Source organism: Dama dama, chromosome 21 (genome assembly GCF_033118175.1).
Source record: "Dama dama isolate Ldn47 chromosome 21, ASM3311817v1, whole genome shotgun sequence".
In the NCBI taxonomy this organism is placed as follows: domain Eukaryota; kingdom Metazoa; phylum Chordata; class Mammalia; order Artiodactyla; family Cervidae; genus Dama; species Dama dama.
Window position 1 is genome coordinate 72,071,236 of NC_083701.1, and position 24,815 is coordinate 72,096,050.

At 36.9% G+C, this 24,815-nt stretch overlaps 1 protein-coding gene across 1 annotated transcript in view; it reads left to right on the plus strand.

Annotated features, from left to right (window-relative positions):
- The window catches only part of MMP16 (matrix metallopeptidase 16), a 386,139-nt gene that overhangs the window by 223,508 nt on the left and 137,816 nt on the right, over nt 1-24,815 (plus strand). The window contains exon 4 of the mRNA XM_061123824.1: nt 1,391-1,695. Within this exon, the coding sequence (XP_060979807.1) occupies nt 1,391-1,695 (305 nt within the window). The remainder of the gene's footprint in view (nt 1-1,390; nt 1,696-24,815) is intronic.

Here is a 24,815-nt window from a genome sequence, read left to right on the forward strand (position 1 = left end):
ATTATCTTGACATAGTTACAGATGAGTTAAAATACAATCTGCATATTATTTTTCCACCAGAAATTATCCTGAATATTTTTCCATATAGTTAAATAGTTGAAAATAGCAAAGTCATTTTTGCTATTTAAAATTTCAAATCCTGTATATACTATGGCATGTAATAGAGACATCATAATTTTTATATCATTCAGCCTCCATACAATAAAAAAATAATAATATTCACCAGAATATTATACCCTCCTACGGGCTTCCCTGGTGGCTCGGAGGTTAAAGCGTCTGCCCGCAACGCGGGAGACCTGGGTTCAACCCCGGGGTTGGGAAGATCTCCTGGAGAAGGAAATGGCACCCCACTCCAGTATTCTTGGCTGGAGAATCCCATGGACAGAGGAGCCTGGTGGGGTGCAGTCCATGGGGTCGCAAAGAGTCGGACACGACTGAGCGACTTCACTTTCACTTTCACTATGCATTAAGATATTCCCTTAGTGAAACTCATGGATTCATCAGTATAAAATTATTGGTTGAAATGGTCTGAAACTTATTTATAACCCGTGTGAAATTTACTCTTTACTTTTTGCAAAGATGTATGAACTTATACTACCACAATATAAAATACTTAAGTGTATACATATATATTTATTTAGTTTATGTTCTATTTAGAAAATTGTAAAATAAGTGATAAAAGAGAAATATCTGATCAGTGCTAAATAGTAAAAAAATATTTATAATTTTTCCCATATGTTATTGGCCTCAAATAAGTTAATAGTGTCCAAGTTACCTCTTTAAATTCATATAACTGTTAAATATTTGTATTAAAAAGCTATTCACTCACATGGCTTTGACCATGAATAATTAAATATATAAGAGAAGAGTTGACGTCAGAACCTGTAGTTAACTGACCTTTTATTTGAAAACAGAAATAACTTTGTGTTCACTGAATTATTCATGATATGAGCATAAAGACATTGTTTGGAAGTAATGTGTGTACACAATAGTGTGCCCCTAAAAGTAATTATTACCATACATAAATTGAATTTTTTATTTCAGCTTAAAACTGCTGTACCTGTTTGATCATTTGGCAAAGCCACTTTTCTATTATTGTTCGGGAGACAAAGTGATGATTGATCTAAGTACCCCAGTGTTAACCATTCTGCAGCAAAGATCTCTTATAGCCTTGGTAGATTGATTACTATACTGCTGAGAATTTAATGACCCAGCATAGTGAAATTTAGCTATAGAGAGAGAAAGAATTAGTTTTTTTCCTACTTACTAAGAGACATTTTCTAATTTCTTTACTCAGCTGAAGTGATGAAAATATGTAAAAAGTCAATGTGTAGTAGGTCAGGTTATATATAATAAAGTCATACTGATCATTTTTTTTTCTAAATTTCAGTATAAAGAACGTAACTCCAAAAGTGGGAGACCCTGAAACCCGCAAAGCTATTCGCCGTGCCTTTGACGTGTGGCAGAATGTCACTCCTCTGACATTTGAGGAAGTTCCCTACAGTGAATTAGAAAATGGCAAACGTGATGTGGATATAACCATCATTTTTGCATCTGGCTTTCATGGAGACAGTTCTCCTTTTGATGGAGAGGGAGGGTTTTTGGCACACGCCTATTTCCCTGGACCAGGAATTGGGGGAGATACTCATTTTGACTCAGATGAGCCATGGACACTAGGAAATCCTAATCATGATGGTAAGTGCATAGTTTTATTATTTTATTTTATTTTTTTAGAATGCCCAAGTAATTTGCTAATTTATAATCTTAAACTCAACAAATAATTTGTTTTTAGAATCACCAAACAATATGAGGCCTTTTATAACATTTTACAACAAGCATATGTATGAGTCATTGCACAATAGTAATTTTTCATGTGGCTTTTGATTAAAGATTAAACCTTTACAGTGTACTGTATAAATACTCTAAATTAAATTTTGTTTTCTATAATAAGTCATTTAGAAGATTCTATAATATTGAAGTCATGAGACATGCATTAAGCAAATTCTGTTTTTTTAAACACTTAATTCCATTGTTTCCACTTGAAACTTAACCTTGTTTGACATTGGTGGTGTAGCTTCTACCATATCTTTTATGTGTGTGTGTGTAGATTATCACCTTTCTAATCTGTAAAATTTTTCTGCTTCTCTTTTGTCTCTTATCCTTTCCTTGGTGTCCCAATCTGATACAACTACATAAGTTATTGTTTTTGTATGATATCTTTACTTTTATAGAAACCAGATTCTTACAACTCCATTGCAACATATCTATCAGTTTTCTAATCCTTGCAATTATTCTGATATGCAAAAATAATGAAAAAGCTCAGCTAGTTCAGCTACAACTCAAACAATTCCACAAGAGGTTTTCTTCAAACAGACATTTTACTTCACATGCACCACTCCCTTGATTCATGCTAAACCACCAGCAGTTTTCTCCACCATTGATTTTGCACCATGATTGTTTGACCACAAGAAGCATTCATTTATTTTGTGAATCTACTGTCTTCTGCAATAGTGTTCCATGGAACACATTTGGAAAAAGTTGTGTTAAAGACCCCTATTAGTCTTTTCCTACTTCTAGATCTATGAAAAAATCTATAGTTCAGAAATCTCTTTGAACTGACATATTTAGGGGGTGGGGACATTCTTACTAATTTTCATTGGACTTCAATGTTCTTTCTTATAATCTACAAACCCAGTTTTGACTTAGGTCTCTAGTACCTAACACAGTGCCTGCAACAAGAATATTGAAACAAGAATGTTGAAAATGTTTGTTTCTTTAGCACTGGGATGACCCAGAGGGATGGGATGGGGAGGGAGGTGGGAGGGGGTTCAGGATGGGGAACACATGTGAATCCATGGCTGGTTCATGTCAGTGTATGGCAAAAACCACTACAATACTGTAAAGCAATTAGCCTCCAACTAATAAAAATAAATGGAAAAAAAATTTTTAAAAAATAAATAAACTTTATCATTTTAAAAGAGGATTTGAAGCATTTTACCAAAACAATATAAGAAGTTGTTATGAAGCTTTTTAAAATCTGCTCAATCATAAAACCTGCTCAAATAAAAAAGTATAGCTTGAAAAAAAAGAATATATTTTTCATGAATGTATTATAATAATTACATAAGGAAATTTTCTTTGTTAGGGTAAAAGTATATGTTGAAAAATTCTCATTCATTGAATATTAATGTTTTTATTATTATATAATTAATGTCAATGAAATTCTTTGAGCAGAAAAACAAAAGCTCAACAGCTAAAAATATGGCTACTTGATACAGGAAGCATGTGTTTCTTTCTAGGAAACAATTCATACTTCAAATTGTGTTTTAAAAATATTCACAGAATAACAAATTCTAGATTTATAAGATTCATAAATCAGCATCTCCATAATCCTTATAATCAAGACAAATATTTTTGTTTTTTACCACAATAGAATTTAAAATTCAAGTATGCATTGTTTAATGACAACTAATCCATTAGTAAAACTATGAATTCCTCCTTGATGAGTTAAGCCCAGCCATCAAGTTAAGCTTTGTTAGTCCATTAGAAGAGGTAGTTAGCTGGATTAGTGTAATATCTTTGCATTTTTAGATCATGCAGGGTTCAAATACATTATGGATAGAATGAACTACATTGGGTTAAACTTAAAATAACATTAATTTTCAAAGAAAGAAAATATAATAAATAACATCCTATTTTCCACAAGGAAATACAAAACCTAGTATTAAGCAAGATGATCTTTTGAATTATTGTAATAGGTGTATTTTCTATAATATAAAATTATGATTTCATTTTTAAGAACCGGTTTGAAGAATAATAGCAATTATGCTGGGAGAATTCACTATAGTCCAATGAAAAGCCAGATACTTTGGAGTCAAACAGATGTATATTCCTGACTAACCGATCATTAGCTCAAGCTGCTGCTAACAAACTGTACACTTGATTTCAAATTCTTTATCTTACATTGCAGTGCTGAAAATATTGTAAGGAGCGGTGCTTCAAGTGCATAAGCAGTGCATATTCAGGCATGTTTAACTTATTCTATACCTGAGCATCTAATAATAAAATATTTACAACATGATAGTTGGCCCGTAGTGGTTTGATACATAATTCATTTAAAATAAAATATGTCTATTTTTATTAGTATCACACAGACATTCTAATGAAGTAATTCACAGTTCCTCAAGGCAATTGCTTAAATGGTTTTAAATGATTGAAAAATATATTCATTCCAAATAATTGAGAAAAGTAGCACTTATAATGGTAGAATTTTGTTGACACAGGAAAAACTGCGTTTACTTTCAGGGAAAAGATATTCTTCTAAATTTCTGAAAAGAAAAAAATTGTATTTTATTCCAATAATGAGTCTAATTGTTAAAATATTTTATATTTATATCTTTGAAGTTGTATTAATTTGACTTTAGGGCCTCATAAATTTAATTTTTTAAAAAATTCTATATAAGGAAATGATGCCTATTAAATGGTCTATATTTTCTGTTAAAACATTAAAATCATCAAGAAAGCCTCACAGATCCTTTAAATGTGTCTTCTATTAGCTGAACTTTTCCAGACATGAACCAATACGTTTTAAAACTGTCTTTTTTTTTTTTTTTTTAAAGGTATAGCGGCATTTGAAGTGACATAGAAAATGAGAATTTTCCCACTGAGTTGAATATGATTGGTATTATGGATGCTTATGTGGTTTGTGTGATTGAAGACTTTCTAGGAATATATATGTGGGAAAGAATTTTAAAAAATAGGAAATAGGAGCTAGACATGTACAATTAAATCTGCGGACTTTTAACTCAGTCCATGTATCTTGGAAAGCTCTTAGAGAGATGGGAATACCAGACCATCTTACCTGTCCCTTGAGAAACCTGTGTGGGGGTCAAAAAGCAACAGTTAGAAGCCTGTATGGAGCAATTGATTGGTTTAAGGTCGAGAAAGGAGTACGACAGGGCTGTCTGCCGTCACCCTGTTTGTTTAACCTATATGCTGAGCACATCATGAGACATGCAGGGCTGGATGAGTTACAATCTGGAATCAAGATAGGCGGGGGAAACAACAACAACCTCAGATATATGGATGATACCACTCTAATGGCAGAAAGCGAAGAGGAACTAAAGAGTGTCTTGATGAGGGTGAGGGAGGAGAGTGAAAGAGCTGGCTTAAAGCTAAACATTAAAAAAATAAAAGTAAGATCATGGCATCTGGCCCCATTGCTGCCTGACACATAGAAGGGGAAAGGTGGAAGTGGTGACTGATTTCCTCTTCTTGGGCTCCAAGATCACTGCAGGTGGCGACTGCAGCTGTGAAATCAGAAATGGTTGCTTCTTGGCAGGAAAACAATGACAAACCTAGACAGTGTGTTGAAAGGCAGAGACATTACTCTACCAACAAAGGTTTATATAATCGAGGCCATGGTCTTCCCAGTGGTCACGTACGGTTGTGAGAGTGGGACCATAAAGAAGGCAGAGCACCAGAGAATTGATGCCTTTGAACTGTGATGCTGGAGACGGCTCCTGAAAGTCCCTTGGACTGCAAGAAGATGGAACTAGTTAATCTTTAGGGAGATCAACCCTAAATATTCACTGGAAGGACTGATGATGAAGCTATAGCTCCAGTATTTTGGTCATCTGATGCAAACTGTTGACTCACAGGAAAAGTCCCTGATGCTGGGAAAGATTGAGGGCAAAAGGAGAAGAAGGCATCAGAGGATGAAATGGCTGGGTGGTATCACTGATGCAATGAACATGAGCTTGGGCAAACTCCAGGAGATGGTGAGGGACAGGGGCAGGGATTGTGTAGTCCATGAGGTCGCAAAGAGTCAGACACAACTGGGCAACTGAACAACAGCAACATTTATTAATACATTTGATTGCCTCTTCACTTATGCCATAGAAGTAAAATAATTCTGTACATATGCATATCATTAAAAACCCAGACAAAACAATTATTTAATATTTAGTGTTTCATTTGGATTAAAATATTGATATTTCTCTACTGGTCCAGTAAGAATATTTTTCCTATTGAGTGAGCTTAAAGAAAATGATTCTGCAGAATAATAGTGTTCAGAATTGCAGGCAAGATTAAGTGAGAAGTTAACTGTTCAAGATATAACACCATAAAGATTTACTGCTTAGTTGAAATTCACACTTTTAACTAGCAACAGCAGGGTGGCTAGGGTAATGTCGTATGAAGTATTGATCATTTATCAAAGGAAAAACCTCCAGCTTTGTTGTGGTACTGATGAATGTGTGGAGAATTAATGCATTTGTACAGTCTAGATTCTTTCCCTAAGACTGTCTTTTTGTATCACAGATATACAGGCACAATTCTGACATCTTCATTAATAAATTTTTTTTGTTTCTTTAGTCCTCCAATATCCCCTGGCTTACCTACCTGAAAATTTTCTTTTCTCTCCTATTCAGAGCTCTTAGAGACAGAGAGCTCAGTCGTGTCCAACTCTTTGTGACCCCGTGGACTATAACCCACTAGGCTCCTCCATCCATGGGGGTTCTCCAGGCAAGAGTACTGGAGTGGGTTGCCATTTCTTTCTCCAGGGGGCTTCCCGATCCAGGGATCGAACCCAGGTCTCCTGCATTGCAGGCAGACGCTTTAACCTCTGAGACACCAGGGAAGACCATTCAGAGCTCTTAAGCACCTAGAAAACAGAGAAACTTGAAAGTTTAGCAAAAATGCAAATAAAAGAGCCTCTTGATAAGTACGAAGCTCATTTTCCACAGCATATTGCTCAGTTAATGAAGGCAATTTGAATTCTGTCTACCTCTAAAGAGATAAACAGTGACTTAGGCTGCCAGTACTCCTTAATTCATTGTTATCCACTTTCCTATCAATTTACTTATAGTCATGATACTATTTGAAAACTCAATCCAATACTCATTAAGTGAATTATGCAATAGTTACATTAAAATAAATAAAGGAGTACACCCCCCCACTCACCTTTAGTAAGTATAATGCCTTTCCCCTCCCCACCAAGGCCTTTTTATTTATGGAGTGAATAAGCGAAATATCTGAATAGTAATTCTAAATAGAAAAGTGTTACTGTGATATGGTTTTTGAAGAGTATGCATTGGCTGAACATGGGTTGGAAAATTTAACTCTAACAAAATGTTAAAATTCATTTTGGTCATCATTATCATATGGTTTCCTTGGCTACAGTATGAAGTTTTAAGTGGTAAAGTCAATGTAAACATGAACTTACCACAAAGGCTAGTAATTTACCACAGTCATAGGAGTCCAAACTGATAATCTCCAAACAGAAATTTTATATATTAAAATAATGTATAGAACTATAACTGAGAAATATATAGATGCATAGCTTATTTTACTATGTAGTTCTACTAGCTATTCTATTGGCAAAAAGAATGCATTGCATTGGCTCTGTTTATTAGTGTAAAAGTGACTTTGTAAAGTCAGAAGGTAATCAGAAGGTGCTCAGAGCTCCTGGGATAGTCTATCTAAAACTAAAGACAGAGAGATGATGGTGAATATTTCATCTGAGACATCAAAATCCTTAAATCTATTGAATAATTCAGTTCAGTTCAGTCGCTTAGTCGTGTCCGACTCTTTATGACCCCATGAACCGCAGCATGCCAGGCCTCCCTGTCCATCACCAACCCCCGGAGTTTACTCAAACTCATGCCCATTGAGTCGGTGATGCCATCCAACCGTCTCATCCTCTGTCATCCTCTTCTCCTCCTGCCCTCAATCTTTCCCAGCATCAGTGTCTTTTCAAATGAGTCAGCTCTTCGCATCAGGTGGTCAAAGTATTGGAGTTTCAGCTTCAACATCAGTCCTTCCAATGAACACCCAGGACTGATTTCCTTTAGGATGGACTGGTTGGATCTCCTTGCAGTCCAAGGGACCCACAAGAGTCTTCTCCAACACCACAGTTCAAAAGCATCAATTCTTTTACGCTCAGCCTTCTTTATAGTCCAACTCTCATATCCATACATGACTACTGGAAAAACCAAAGCCTTGACTCGACAGACTTTTGTTGACAAAGTAATGTCTCTGCTTTTTAATATGCTGTCTAGGTTGGTCATGACTTTCCTTCGAAAAAGTAAGCGTCTTTTAATTTCATGGTAGCAGTCACCATCCGCAGTGATTTTGGATTATGATTGTTAATTGCATGTGTTAAATTGATTGGGTTAAGGGATGCTCAGAGAGCTGTTAAAATATTATTTCTGGGTGTTTGTGGATTACTTCTGGAAGAGATTAGCATTTGATTCAGTAGACTGAGTAAAGATCTTCCTTTACCCATGTAGGCAGGCATGATCCAATCCACTGAGGACCAGTGTAGAACAAAAGAGGAAAGGTGAATTCTGTCTCCCTTCTTGATCTAAAACACATAAAAAGTACTTCTTTTCCTGACTTTATACTTCAGAACTCCTGGTTCTTGAGCATTTGGACTCAGACTGAATTATACTCTCAGGTTCCCTGGTTCAGTTTACAGAGAGTAGGTAATGGGACTTCTTAGTCTCAAGAACCCCGTGAACTACCATAATATAGCCATGTATATCCTGTCGACTGTGTTTCTCTGAAGAATACTGACCAATATCATCCTTAAATATAATCCTTAAATGTGGAATGCTCAAATTCTATATCTGACCCCCAAAATTATTTGAATAGGCCAAGTTTAAGATGCTTGAGTCAATGGACATGCCTGACGCTAGCCAGGGAAAGTTAACCTTCGATAAGAGAGATTTTGTCATTGGCATGCAAATACAGGCTTACCAAGAGGTAAACCTAGGCCTTAGTCACTTATTTTCCAACCCCCCCCCCCACCTTTTATGCTCATTCTGCAGCTGTATATACTAGACAACATAACATTTTTAGATGCTCACAGGTTTTGGACTTTGATATTTGAGAACAGGAAGGGATAGTTGCCAAACAGATTTACCAAGAGACCTAGAAGTGCTATGGTCTGTGGGAATATTGTCTAGATCAATCTGTCTTGTATTTTTAAAGATACAGAAAGGACTCAATGTAACTTGACAGGGAATTTATTGTTGCTGTTCAGCCTCTAAGGTGACTCCGACTGTCTGCAAATCCATGGACTGCAGGATGCCAGGCTCCTCTGTCATTCACTCTCTCCCAGAGTTTTTGCAAATTCATGTCTGTTGAGTCAGTGATACTATCCAAACATCTCATCCTCTGCCCCGCCTCTTTATGCTTTCAGTCTTTCCCAGCAGTATTGATATTTCTCCCAGCAATCTTGATTCCAGCTTGTGATTCATCCAGCCTGGCATTTCACATGATGTACTCTGCATGTAAGTTAAATAAGCAGAGTGACGATACACAGGCTTGTGGTACACCTTTCCCTATTTGGAACCAGTTGTTCCATGTCCATTTCTAACTGTTGCTTCTTGACTGCTTACAGGTACCTCAGTAGAGAAGTGAGGAGGTCTCGTATTCCCATCACTTTAAGAGTTTCCCACAGTTTCTTGTGATCCACACAGTCAAAGGCTTTAGCAAAGTCAATGAAGCAGAAGTAGATCTTTTTTTTTTTTCCCTGAAATTTCCTTGCTTAATTATGATCCAATGAATGTTGGCAATTTGATCTCTATTTCCTCTGCCTCCTCAAAACCCATCTTGTACATCTGGAAGTTATTGGTTCACATAAAGCTAAAGCCTATTCGTTGGAACTCTGCATTCAAATGGGTATATCTTTCCTTTTCTCCTTTGCTTTTCCCCTCCCTTCTTTTCACAGCTATTTGAAAGGCCTCCTCAGACAGCCATTTTGCCTTTTTGCATTTCTTTTTCTTGGGGATGGTCTTGATCCCTGTCTCCTGTACAATGTCACGGACCTCCATCCATAGTTCACAGGCACTGTCTATCAGATCTAGTCCCTTAAGTCTATTTCTCACTTCCACTGTATAATCATAAGGGACTTAATTTAGGTCATACCTGAATGGTCTAGTGGTTTTACCTACTTTCTTCAATTTAAGTCTGAATTTGGCAATAAGAAGTTCATGATCTGAGCCACAGTCATCTCCCAGTCTTGTTTTTGCTCACTGGATGGAGCTTCTCTGTCTTTGGCTGCAAAGAATATAATCAGTCTGATTTTGGTGTTGACCATCTGAGATGTCCATGTGTAGAGTCTCCGCCTGTGTTGTTGGAAGAGGGTGTTGGCTATGACCAGTGCGTTCTCTTGGAAAAACTCTATTAGCCTTTGCCCTGCTTTGTTCTTTACTCCAAGGCCAAATTTGCCTGTCACTCCAGGTGTTTCTTGACTTCCTGCTTTTGCATTCCAGTCCCCTCTAATGAAAAGGACATCTGTACTACACATGCACAAGAATGGCTTCATAACAGGGTCATATATAAGAGCAAGAAACAAGACTTGAAAATATGTTTGTCAAAAGAATAAATATATAACTATTATTTATTTATTTTTAAAATGGACAATCAAGTGGCAGGGAAGTATAGTTACTACTGATATAGTTAACAAAATAGATGATTCTTGACACAATAATGAGTAAAAAGAGTAAATTGCAGAACTCTAGATGCTTCCTTGGAAGGATAGTTATGACCAACCTAGATAGCATATTAAAAAGCAGAGACATTACTTTGCCAACAAAAGTCCATCTAGTCGAGGCTATAGTTCTTCCAGTGGTCATGTATGGATGTGAGAGTTGGACTGTGAAGAAAGCTGAGCACCAAAGAATTGATGCTTTTGAACTGTGGTGTTGGAGAAGACTCGAGGGTCCCTTGGACTGCAAGGAGATCAAACCAGTCCATCCTAAAGGAGATCGGTCCTGGGTGTTCACTGGAAGGACTGTTGCTGAAATTGAAACTCCAGTACTTTGGCCACCTCATGCGAAGAACTGACTCATTGGGAAAGACCCTGATGCTGGGAGGGATTGGGGACAGGAGGAGAAGGGGACGACAGAGGATGAGATGGTTGGATGGCATCACCAACTCGATGGACATGAGTTTGAGTAAACTCCGGGAGTTGGTGATAGACAGGGGGGCCTGGCGAGCTAGGATTCATGGGGTCGCAAAGTCAGACACGACTGAGTGACTGAACTGAACTGAGATGCAATACGATATTATTTGCTCTAAGATTCAAAAAGAAGCAAGACAAGATACAGGCATATACATGTGCTTTTCAAAGCAAAGGAAAGATGTCACAATTTTAAGCACAGTGATTAAAGGAAGAAGAATGAAATATGGACTGTATATAAGTAGATATAAAGGAGTTGGTAATAATTTATTTTGAAGCTGGGATAATGGATTTTCAGGTTTATGTTATTATGCTGTGCTTCATAATTTACATATATTAAGGATATTTTTTACTTGTGTCTACTGCACAGTCAGAATTATATTATAGAAAGGGTCTTGCTAAGAGTACAGATATAATCAAATATGCCATTTGCATTGAATAGAATTTTTCATGCAAAACAAACAGTGTTTGAATTGAGAGATAATTAAATTTTGACCGAGAAATGGGAAGAAGGAAATACTGAGACAAAGAAACTATATGGAAAAAATCACAGAATGTAAAATAATTTGGACATCTCTGTCTAGAACAGTTTCTCAACCTCAACACTATTGACATTTTGAGCCAGATAATTTTGGGTGCCAAGGAATATTTTCCTATACATTAATTGCATCATCCCTGCCCTCTATCCATAGATGCTAGTAGCAAGTTCAATTATAAACGACCAAAAATGTCTTCCAGTCAAATCTGTCTCCAGTCTTTCCCAGCTGTCCACTAGGGGAAGGTTGGGGGCAAAATCACCTTCAGTTGAGACCCCTGGTCTAGAAAAGGAGAGAATTAAATATAACTAGGAGTGATAAGTTAAATTACAAAGTTTGGTTTTATTTAAGTTGTTAAAATTATTTAGTGACAAGTTGATGAAGTTGACATCTATTGTAGCCCATTATGGCTTCCCAGGTGGCACTAGCGGTAAAGAACCCACCTCCCAGTGCAGGAGATCTAAGAGACACGGGTTCAGTCCCTGGGTCGGGAGCATCCCCTGGAGGAGGACATGGCAACTCGCTCCAGTATTCTTGCCTGGAGAATCTAGTAGACACTGGCACCTGGCGGTTTATGGTCCATAGGGTGGCAAAGAGTTCAATACGACTGAAGCGACTTATCAGGCAGAATCCACCAAGTGAGTTTTAACAAGAGAATAAAGCGAGCACACCTATGCTTTAGACCACTTTACTCCGGTTGCAGGATACAAGGAGGGAAATATGCAGACCTGAGTCTGAATCTGGTCAGAGTGAATTTCTCTGTTGAAACTGGTGCATGACTTCTGTTCAATATTATCTCCTATACCATCATTTAATACAAAATACATACTAGAAAATTACAAAGTATTAAAAATAGAATAGCATTTGAAAGCACTCTAAAGGCAATAGTGGATTTTTTTAAAATGAGGTTTTTGTACAAAATAAAACATATAAGCGTATGTAAGAAACCATTTATTTCTCAACTGTAAGATTTGACTTATTCAAATACAAACAATTCGACTTACTCAGATGGTGACTACACCCTACCCAAGAGCAAGAGGCTTTGATTCTTCTCTATCACAATTCTAGTTTAAATTTACCAAACTCATCCCTTACAGATTTTTTAAAAATTCTGATCAGTCTCAAATTGTGTCTTGGATATATATAGATCTAAATTTGTTCATGCACAAAAGTAAATACTTGTTTCTGATTATACACCAAGGTATTCAATTTCAGAACTGTAAGAGCTGTCTCAAGTAGTACGTTAATATTATATAAAGATTTGCAAAATCACAACTTATTTCCTATTTACTTAAACTTATTTTCAGTATATAAATGGAATTTCACTCTAAGATTATCCAATATTGTATTAATCTGTAGCATATACAAATTATTCAATTTAAATTCTCCTTTCTCTGACTGTATCTTACTTTTGTGAACCAAATTTTGCCATGTTTTTTATTTCATACTGTAAGTTTTCTAAATGTGCAAGTGTATGTGAGTATATATATGGATGTGTGCATACTACATTCAGGTTTCCTTAAAGAAAAACTGATGCTTTGATAAAAGCATTTCCTTTCATTTGACATGTTAACCTTTTTTTCATAGCCAATTCATACTTTTAATTTGGTTATTAAAAGATGCATATTGATAAAAAATAAAATCAAGGAAATTGATATGCATTTGGTTATGGTAGATTTACTCATTCTAGAAAAGTGCCAAAGGAAATACTAACAATAAAATATATCTATGATATATTAAAAATATTTTTATGATTTTATATTAAATCAGCAATAAAAAACTCTGGCTTAAAATAAAATATTTTTACCTAATGAAGCTTCTAATTTACAGCCTTTTTTCCAGCAGTGAGTTAATCAACAAATATTTAGTTAGATGAGTGGTATTAACGTTTTTTGCCTTTTCATTCTGTTTATGGGGTTCTCAAGGCACAAATGCTAAAATGGTTTGCCATTCCCTTCTATGGTGGTCTATGTTTTGTCAGAACTCTCCACCATGACCCATCCACCTCAGGTGGCCATACACAGCATGGCTCATAGTTTCGTTGAGTTAGATGAGGCTGTGATCCATGTGATCAGTTTGGTTAGTTTTTCCTGTGATTTTCCTTGTACTGCAAGGAGATCAAATCGATCAACCCTAAGGGAAATCAACCCTGAATATTCATTGGAAAGACTGATGCTGAAGCTGAAGCTCCAATACTTTAACTACTTCATGTGAAGAGCTGACTCACTGGGAAAGACCCTGATGCTGGGAAAGATTGAAGGCTGGAGGAGAAGGCAATGACAGAGGATGAGATGGTTGGATGGCATCACCTGCTCAATGGACATGAATTTGAGCAAGCTCCCGGAGATGGTGAAGAACAGGGAAGCCTGGAGTGCTGCAGTCCATGGAATCGCAAAGAGTAGGACATGACTGAGGGACTGAACAACAAATTAATGTTTTTTTACCTAATAGAAACCATGTGGTTTATTTCTCACCAAGGAGATCCAGTAAAAGATAAATTAGCTGCACCTTTAAATTTACCTTAAACTTTCAACCTCATTCCCCTTGGCCTTAACAGGTAATCATAAATCTTAAATTGAAGTCAGTTTATGTAATAATGGGCTTCCTGTGATGACTCAGTGGGTAAGGAATCCACCTGCAATGCAGGAGACATGGGTTCAATCCCTGGGTTGGGAAGATCCCCTGGAGAAGGAAATAGCAACCCCACTCCAGTATTCTTGCCTGGAGAATCCCATGGACAGAGGAGCCTGGCAGTTTACAGTCAATGGGGTCGCAAAGATTCAGACACGAATGAGCACATCCCCATGCTGAGGCATACTTGACTTTATCTATCCTCTGCATGCTTCCCTGGTGGCTCAGCTGGTAAACAGTCTGCCTGGAATGTGGGAGACCTGGGTTCGAACTCTGAGTTGGGAAGATCCCCTGGAGAAGGGAATGGCTACCCACTCCAGTATTCTGACCTGAATCCTCTTCATAAGACCATGTGCTCATGACTGAAAGACTATGTAATTATATTCACAGATCTTTTCTGCCTTATCTTATTCATTGTTTCCTCATGAATTCTTGTCTTTGGGGAAAAAATGGATGCATTTTGTGCCCATCACTCCTTCTATCATAAAGTTCTACTTAACCCTCAAGACCCTGTCCTTACCTTATCAGCCTACCAAACTTGGTCCTAATCATTACCTATTTTATTAGTAACTTGTGGTCTACAAATATATATAATACATTTACTTTAGTATCTTAAGAGCATAATGAATTATTACATAATAAGTGAAACCAAACTAGAGATGAGGTATCTAATAACATGTATTTCCAGACAGAATAGATCATATTTTTTATCTTCTCAATAAATATAAAATAATCATTTTAGTTAAGTAATAAGAGGACTTGAAGTAGAATACTTCACATTTCAGCCTGAGGTTAGCTGGTCCAAGTTACTGGGAGAAAGTAAAGGAATCATTGAGGAAGCATTAAGAAATAGTTCCTATTACCTGAGTTTATTATCAACTGATATAATTTAAGTCAAACTAACCTGACTCACTCTGATTTATTTTCAACCTTAACTATATTATTTCCCAAATGTTATCCCTTCTGTTCAAGTTGGAAGGGTTGGGGCAATGAGAGGTGGAAATAAATCATTATCATCACCCTCCCTTCCCTTGAGTGTTCTGTCCATCTCTATCAGGACCTTGGGAGTTTATACTTATTATTACGTTATTTTTCAAAACTGAAGAACCATGTAACACTCCTGTCAGCAGTATTTAAGGATGTACAATTCATTGACCATGAGGATAACAATTAACATGATAGAATTGTGAGGATAATGAAAATAAAATAATACTATATGCTGGACTTTAAGCACCATTAGATGCCATAGATTAATTTTCAGTTTGCACTCATTTCACATGTTTGCAAAGTAATATTCAAAATTCTCTAAGTGAGGCTTCAACAGTACATGAACTGTGAACTTCCAGATGTTCAAGTTGGATTTAGAAAAAGCAGAGGAACCAGATATCAAATTGCCAACATCTGTTGGGTCGTAGAAAAAGCAAGAGAATTCAGAAAAACATTTACTTCTGCTTCCTTGACTATGCTAAAGCCTTTGTGTGGATCACCACAAACTGTGGAAAATTCTTCAAGAGATGGGAATATCAGACCATTTTTTATATGCCTCCTGAGAAACCTGTATGCAGGTTAAGAAACAACAGTTAGAACCAGACATGGGGGACAACGGACTGGTTTCAAATTGGGAAAGGCGTATGTCAAGGCTGTATATTGTCACCCTGATTATTTAACTTATATATCATGTGAAATGCCGGGCTGGATGAAGCACAAGCTGGAATCAAGATAGCCAGGAGATATCAATACCCTCAGGTATGCATATGACACCACCCTTATGGCAGAAAGCGAAGAGGAACTAACAAGCCTCTTGATGAAAGTGAAAGAGGAGAGTGAAAAAGCTGGCAAAAATGCAACATTCACAAAACTAAGATCATGGTACCTGGTCCCATCATTTCATGGCAGTCTCATCACTTCATGGTCTCATCACTTCATGGGGAAACAACAGAAACAGTGAGAGACTTTATTTTCTTAGGCTCCAAAATCACTGCAAATGGTGACTGCAGCCATGAAATTAAAAGACACTTGCTCCTTCAAAGAAAAGTTATGACCAAGCTAGATAGCATGTTAAAAATCAGAGACGCTACTTTACTGACAAAGATCTGTATATTTGAAGCTATGGTTTTTCCAGTAGTCATTTATGGATGTGAGAGTTGGACCATAAAGAAAGCTGAGTGCCAAAGAATTGATTCTTTTGAACTGTGGTGTTGGAGAAGACTCTTGAGAGTCTCTTTAACTGCAAGGATCAGTCCTGAGTATTCATTGGAAGGACTTATGCTGAAGCTGAAGCTCCAATACTTTGGCCACCTGATGTGAACAGTGGACTCATGAGAAAAGACCCTGATGCTGGGAAAGATTGAGGGCACGGGGAGAAGGGGACAACAGAGGATGAGATGGTTGATTGCATCACCGACTCAATGGACATAAGTTTGAGCAAGCTCCGGGAGATGGTGAAGGACAGGAAGGCCTGGCGTGCTGCAGTCCATGGGGTTGCAAAGAGTCGGATACGACTGAGTGACTGACCACCACCAACAATCCCTGCAACTGTATTACGTATAGTCTGTTATTATCCCAAAATTACAGATGAGGAAAATGAAATGCAAAGGGTTAAATACTGAGATCAAAATCATAGTTTGTGAGTGGGGATGATGGTCATCTTTCTATAGAGGATAGCTGAACCACAGAAAGTTTTGACCTGCCAAAGCTATAAACCTGAGTTTGACACCTGTAACACCTAATTTCTCATGTTTATGAGTTTAAGTAGGTAAAGGTTAATTTCACCCATTTACAATTTTTGTTAATGACATATATTTTTGACTAAATGGCATATTTTTTATATATGTTATTCATCTGTATGTGTTTTGTGAATGTTCATTAGCTATTTCTCACCTTTGTTCTCATTGGACCACTCTACTGAATTAATTTGATTAATTTGTAAAAGGCCTTTAAATAATAATGATATTGCCTATTTACCTGATTTTCTTCCACTCAGTCACTTTCAGGAAGTGGAAGAGTGTGAAAGACCTTTCATGAGGAAAAATTAGGCTGTCCTTCTATTCGGCTTACCGATGGGAAGTATCCTTCCTTGACTTGGGTAAAAGAATGCTATGCATAGGTTATTTCCCCAGTGTTATATTACACTTTTTTTCTGCTCCATCCAAATATTTTATTGATAAGTTAGGAAAGGCCAGAATGTTACTATTTGATCTCAATAATATTTGAACTTTGATGATTTTTCAATGATAACTTCTTTTGTCTTTTCATTGTTTAAAAATTTCCACTATAATAATATGCAAAAACATTTCTTAATTTCTTCGAACATAGAATGTGGTTTAACAGACAGTATTTTATCCATTTTCTTTTTTAGTTTTTGATGTGAAATAATTGGTTTTCTGAGTTCTTGTAGGCAGCAGTTCTTTCTAATCAAAATGTTATGAAATTCACACAGTAAGATTATTAAGACTTTTGAAAAATATATAAAAATATTTTAAGACCTTAGTTATATATTCAGTATCTTACAGAAAATTAATTCTGTAGAATTGTATTCACAGAAACAGTGGAGACCAGATTAATTTTATCTTTCAAGTTTCCATAATTGAATAAATTGCAATTTGAGTTTAACTAAAGCACATGCTGATGTTGTAGTGCTTTTAAATTCCTTGACACTTGTGCCTTCGAAACATGGATTTTAATTTCTCTCCCAGTTAATATGGGTCCTTTAGTGAGTCACTTCTAATGAATAAAATGTGAGAAAAGCGATGCAGTGTGACTATGTGTTCTGAGACTAGATCCTAAAAAGCATATAGCTTCTGCTTGGAGCTAGTGAGGTATCTTCTCTCTCTCTCCATTCCCTCATTCTTTCTCAATATATTTGCCTTTATAATCCAGTTACCATGTTTTGCACAAACCCAGGCCATGTGGAGTGATCCAGGTGGAGAAGGACCTCCACCAATAACCAATACCAATTTGCAAGTTACAAGAGTGTGCCACTTCAGAAGTGGACCCTGAAGTCCCAATCAAGTTTTCAGAAGAATACAGATCCATCCTGTATCTAATTGCAGCCTCATGAGAGACATCAAGACACAACTAGGAGCCAAGCTTCTTGCTAATTTCTGGCCCACAAAATCCATAAGTAAGTGAAGTTGTTCAGTTGTGTCTGACTCCTTGAGACCCCATGGGCTGTAGCCTGCCAGGCTCCTCTGTTCATGGGATGTTCCAGGCAAGAATATTGGAGTGGGTTGCCATTTCCTTCTCCAGGGTATCTTCCTGACCCAGGGATCGAACCCAGGTCTCCCACACTGCAGGCTAACATTTTACTGTCTGAGCCACAGAATCTGTGAGAGACGGTAAATGATTACTGTTATTTCAACACATTTTTTTTGCGGGGAGATCCATTATGTTGCATAAAATAACTGAAACAAATGTGTACAAAGGCAAAGAAGGGTATTTAGAAAATACCTAGAAAATTCAAGGCAAAGAAATAATGCAATATTTTGTAGATAATAAATACATGAAACATAAGGGAATTTATATGTATATGTATGTATGTATATATATATATGTATATATATATATAGAACTGATTGAAATATGGCCAGTTTTCTAATAGCATTAATCTTAGTTTCAGTCATTAATTCATGAGTGGCTTCCCTGATAGCTCAGTTGGTAAAGAATCTGCCTGCAATGCAAGAGACCCAGGTTTGATTCCTGGGTCAGGAAGATCCCCTGGAGAAGGGATAGGCTACCCACTCCAGTATTCTTGGGCTTCTCCTGTGGCTCAACTGGTAAAGAAACCACCTGCAAAGCAGGAGACCTGGGTTCAATCCTGGGTTGGGAAGGGAAAGGCTACCCACTCCAGTATTCTAGCCTAGAGAATTCCATGGACTGTATAGTCCATGGGGTCGCAGAGTCAGACACGACTGAGTGACTTACATTATATAAAAAATGGAATGCAATTAACTTTGATTCTTCTGCTGGCATCAAAAATTAAAGAACAGGGTAGAGAACTGGCCATATTCCCTGCATTCCCATATTTTTTGGTAGGAAAGTAAATAAATGTGTAGACAAAGAATAGAACAGATGCCTAAATACACAAAGATACATTTTTTGTTTCTAAAGTTTTATTGGAGTCTTAAACCAAAGTTTCTGTAATACAACTTATGAGATGTACAAAATGTCAGAATCTGGACAATAAGTAAAGAACTTATTACGTGTGTCAAAACAGCCTAGAGTGAATTTAGGAAAAACATGTCTAAAAAGTGATTCTTAGAAGTTGAATTATCAGAAAAAATTTAAATGTCTTTATTTCTCACTGGCAAAATCAAAAGAGTGGTTGAGTGTCCCTTGAAAATGTATGGTTTTGGTAAAGGCTAAAATGTAAGGCTATAATGGTAGGTTTTAGTAGGCCAATGTTATCACTGAGTTTAAAAGACAAAATTGTGTGTATGTGTGTATATATGTATGTGTGTGTGTCTGTGTATATGTCTGTGTTTAAAGATAACAGAGAGCTGTCACGAGATCTGTGACTTAAGAAAAGATTCTGGTGAAACAAGAACCAAAACAGAAAGGGGAACCTATATATTCGGTAATATTGAAGCATTTTGAAAATTATGAAGCTTTGGACAGAGAGTTGCTGATTAGATGCAGAGAAACTATGAGAAATTTTATGAATCTTATAGAGACAGACAAAACATTGGAGTTTGGGGATATGAAAGTGAAAGTCGCTCAGTCATGTCTGACTCTTTGCGAACCCAAGGACTGTACAGTCCGTGGAATCCTCCAGGCCAGAATACTGGAGTGGGTAGCCTTTCCCTTCTCCAGGGGATCTTCCCAACTCAGGGATCAAACCCAGGTCTCCCACTTATAGGTGGACTCTTTACCAGCTGAGCCACAAGGGAAGTCCCCGGAATTAAGGGGCCAAGATTTCTGAAAATGTGCCTCCCAGGTTGCTCAGCGCTTAAAATCTGCCTGCTTTGCAAAAGACACAGGTTTAATCCCTGGGTCAGGAAGACCCCCTGAAGAAGGAAATGGTAACCCACTCCAGTATTCTGGCCTGGGAAATCCCATGGACAGAGGAGCCTTGTGGGCTACAGTTCATGGGGTAACAGTCAGATACCATTTGGCAATTAAACAGCAACAGATTTTTGAAAACAGGGAAGCATCAAGAAATAAATCCCAATATTTTGTTGTACCCTTCAGGCTTTTTCCAGATTTATAAACTGAACAGGATAAAAGTCTAAGTGACAAGAAAAAAGTCACTGAAGTACAGAGCAGAGTTTCTAGCTGGCTTATGGAAGTAAGGTTACAAAAGTTAGAATATAAGACCTGTCGGTGATGGTAGATTCTGGTAAACACATTAACCAATTGGGATATCTAAAGAGTAATTATATCTTGGGAGCAGGATCTTAAAAGAAATGTATACCAGATTCCATTCAGTCTCTGACACAATTTGGGTGATTTGTCCTCATTTTAGAATCAAATATTATCTGGATGAAAATATCATCTAGGAACTCTGATTATTTTATACACAATGCCTGGCATTCAGTAAAAACATTACTAGGCAACCCAAAGAACTAGACCATGAGAAGAACTTGAACACATGCACACCACATTTGACACCCACACTCACCCATCCCCACACACATATGATCCAGATATTGGGATTATCATTCATAGACTTTAAAATAGCTATGTTGACTATGCCCAAGAAACAACAGAGGATGAGGAGGTTCCAGCAGTTAAATTGAATCTATTACAAAGGATCAAGTAGAACCGCTTGAGGTGAAGAAATTAAATTAAGTGAAATTAATAACTCAGTAGGGAAGTAGCACAGTAGAAGAGGTGATTATCAAATATAAAGATAGATCGATAAAAAAAATCCAGGCTGAAGTATACAGAAATCAAGAATTTTAAAAAGAAAAGAGCTGAGATATGCAAATAGGACACAATGAAAAAGATACGACCTATGGAAATTCAGATAATGAAAAAGGAGAAAATAGGTGAAAAGAGTAAAGAAAAATATTTAAAGAGAAAATGGCAGGAGAATTTTCAAGACAAAAATCACACCCACAGGTTAAAGAAATGTTAGAACACCAATAAGATAAAACACAAAGAAAATTACTCAGAGATACCTAGCAAAACTACTAAAATCTAAAGAGAAAACTGGAAAAGCAGTGAGGAGGGGCCAAAAAAGGGGGTAAGAATCAAATTTACTTAAAAAGGAAAAAAAAACACTGACAGCTGACTTCCCAACATTAATATGAGAGTCAGAGACAGTAAGAGGACCTCTTCACATGTTAGAAAATAACAGCCGACATAAAACTCAGTTTCCGCAACAACACCTCTCAAAAATGAATGCAAAATACATTTCCAGCAAATAAAGTCCAAGATAAAACAGATCCACACTAGAATAAATGCTATATGATTTCAGGCAGATGGATATGTATAGGTCTAAGAATAGCCTTAAAGAAGGAAAAACCCCAGTGGAGGGCTTCAGTTCAGTTCAGTCACTCACTCTTGTCTGACTTTTTGTGAATGCAGCACGCCAGGCTTCCCTGTCCATCACCAACTCCCAGAACTTACTCAAACTCATGTCCATAGACTAGGGGATGCTACTGAACCATCTCAACCCTTCTCCTCCTGCCTTCAATCTTTCCCAGCATCAGGGTCTTTTCCAGTGAGTCAGTTCTTTGCATCAGGTGGCCAAAGTCTTGGAGTTTCAGCTTCAGCATCAGTCCTTCCAATGAACAATCAGACTGATTTTCTTTAGGATGGACTAGTTGGATATCCTTGCAGTTGAAGGGACTCTCAAGAGTCTTCTCCAACACCACAGTTCAAAAGCATCAATTTTTTGGAGCTCATCTTTCTTTATAGTCCAACTCTCTCATCCATACATGACTACTGGAAAAAACGTAGCTTGATTAGATGGAGCTTTGTTGGCAAAGTAATGTCTCTGCTTTTTAATATGCTGTCTAGGTTGGTCATAACTTTACTTCCAAGGAGTAAGCATCTTTTCATTTCATCGCTGCAATCACCATTTGCAGTGATTTTGGAGCCCCCAAAAATAGTCTGTCACTGTTTCCAGTGTTTCCCCATCTATTTGCCATGAAGTGATCACACCAGATGTCATGATCTTAGTTTTCTGAATGTTGAGCTTTAAGCCAACTTTTTCACTCTCCTCTTTCACTTTCATCAAGAGGCTCTTTAGTAATCTTCACTTTCTGCCATAAGGGTGGTGTCACCTGCATGTCTGAGGTTATTGATATTTCTCCCGGCAATCTTGATTCCAGCTTGTGCTTCATCCAGCCCAGTGTTTCTCATGATGCACTCTGCATGTAAGTTAAATAAGCAGAGCAACAATATACATACAGCCTTGATGAATACATCCAGTCTGTTGTTCCATGTCTGGTTCTAACTGTTGCTTCTTGACCTGCATATAGGTTTCTCAGGAGGCAGGTGAGGTGGTCTGGTATTCCCATCTCTTTAAGAGTTTTCCAGTTTTTTTGTGATCCACACAATCAAAGGCTTTAAAATAGTCAGTGAAGCAGAAGTAGATGTTTTTTTTGAACTCTTGCTTTTTCAATGATCCAGCGGATGTTGGCAATTTGATCTCTGGTTCCTCTGCCTTTTCTAAATCCAGCTTGAATATCTGGAATTTCATGGTTCATGTATTGCTGAAGCCTGGCTTGGAGAATTTTGAGCATTACTTTGCTAGTGTGTGAGAATAGCTATCAAGATTTTTAGTAAGCCACCATTAAGCCAGAGTGATATACTGGCATCATCAATTTTAGTAATTTATTATTGAAACAGGATAGAATCAAAAATAAATCCACATATACAGAGTCCACTGTTTATGACAGTCATTATATAGCAATATAATAGGGAAAAGGTGGCTTTTATGATCAATAGTTCTAGTTTGACTGGATAACCACATGAATAGAAAAAGATGAGCATTGACAGCTAACCTCCCAATCTGTACTTTAATGTGAAAGGTAAAACCATCCAGTTTCAAAAATGTAACACAGGAAAATATCCTCATAACTATGTCCAAAAAAGTTTTATGCATGACACATTAAAAAAGCAATGACCATAAATTAGATTTCATTACAATTAAGAACATGTATTCACTTAAAAACACCATTAATAGTATGAAAAGATGAGCTGTTTATTTGAAGTAGATATCTGTAATACCTATATGTAAAGAAAACTATAAGTAGAACATATTGTTAAAGTAGAATTTCTCATCAATTTTTTGCATTTCTGTACAACTTAAAAGTGAGGTAGTACCCATATTTCTTCCTGCGTTATCTTCCCACAATATCTGTATCACAGGCAACCTTGAAAGATACGGACAGTAAGGAGCAGTCATGCTTACCGAGGAGAATAATAAACACGGCATCTTCATCTAGAACACAGAGCATCCATTATAGGAGATTTATCACCCAGTCACAAAACTATCCCTCACACACTCAAAACTCTTCACTCATCACATTGAATGGGCCAAAATCAGCCCCATAGAACTTGGAGTAAAGGTAAGCTAGTGAAAATGCGCTGATGTTTGATTTACTACGAGTAATAAGATCCTCTGTCTCTAACCCAGGCATCGCTTGTCTTGTTTCAGCCTGAAATGGTGTCAGGCTAACTTCATACCTCTCAAATAGGACAAAAGTTCAGATCCTTCCCAGCCTTTGATGTATATAGACCACACGAACAAATTAAAAATAGGTAAGTTAGCATTAAAATAGACAAAATATTTGAAGGAGCAATTCACAAAAAGGGATACGTGAATAAGCATGTAAAAATTGCTCAACATCTTTAGTCTTCTGAGAAATGTAAATTAACAACACAGTGAGATAGTACTCATCCTGCAGAAAAGCTAATAAAAAGACTGACTATGAACATTGTTTGTGAGAATTGAAACAATGAGAACCTCGTATACTGCTAAAGAAGATGAAAAATTGCTAGTTACATTTTGGAGAAGTATTTTTCACTATTTAAGCTGAATGTTATTTCCTTGGGCTCCAAAATCACTGCAGCCATGAAATTAAAAGAGACTTGCACAAAAATAAACTCAAAACGGATTAAAGATCTAAATGTAAGACCAGAGACTATAAAATTCCTAGAGGATAACATAGGCAAAGCACTCTCCGACATAAATCACAGTAGGATCCTCTATGACCCACCTCCCAGAATATTGGAAATAAAAGCAAAAATAAGCAAATGGGACCTAATAAAACTTAAAAGCTTTTGCACAACAAAGGAAACTATAAGCAAGGTGAAAAGACAGCCCTCAGATTGGGAGAAAATAATAGCAAACGAAGCAACAGACAAAGGATTAATCTCAAAAATATACAAGCAACTCCTGAAGCTCAATTCCAGAAAAATAAATGACCCAATCAAAAAATGGGCCAAAGAACCAAACAGACATTTCTCCAAAGAAGACATACAGATGGCTAACAAACACATGAAAAGATGCTCCACATCACTCATTATCAGAGAAATGCAAATAAAAACCACAATGAGGTACCATTACACGCCAGTCAGGATGGCTGCTATCCAAAAGTCTACAAGCAATAAATGCTGGAGAGGGTGTGGAGAAAAGGGAACCCTCTTACACTGTTGGTGGGAATGCAAACTAGTACAGCCACTATGGAGAACAGTGTGGAGATTTCTTAAAAAACTGGAAATAG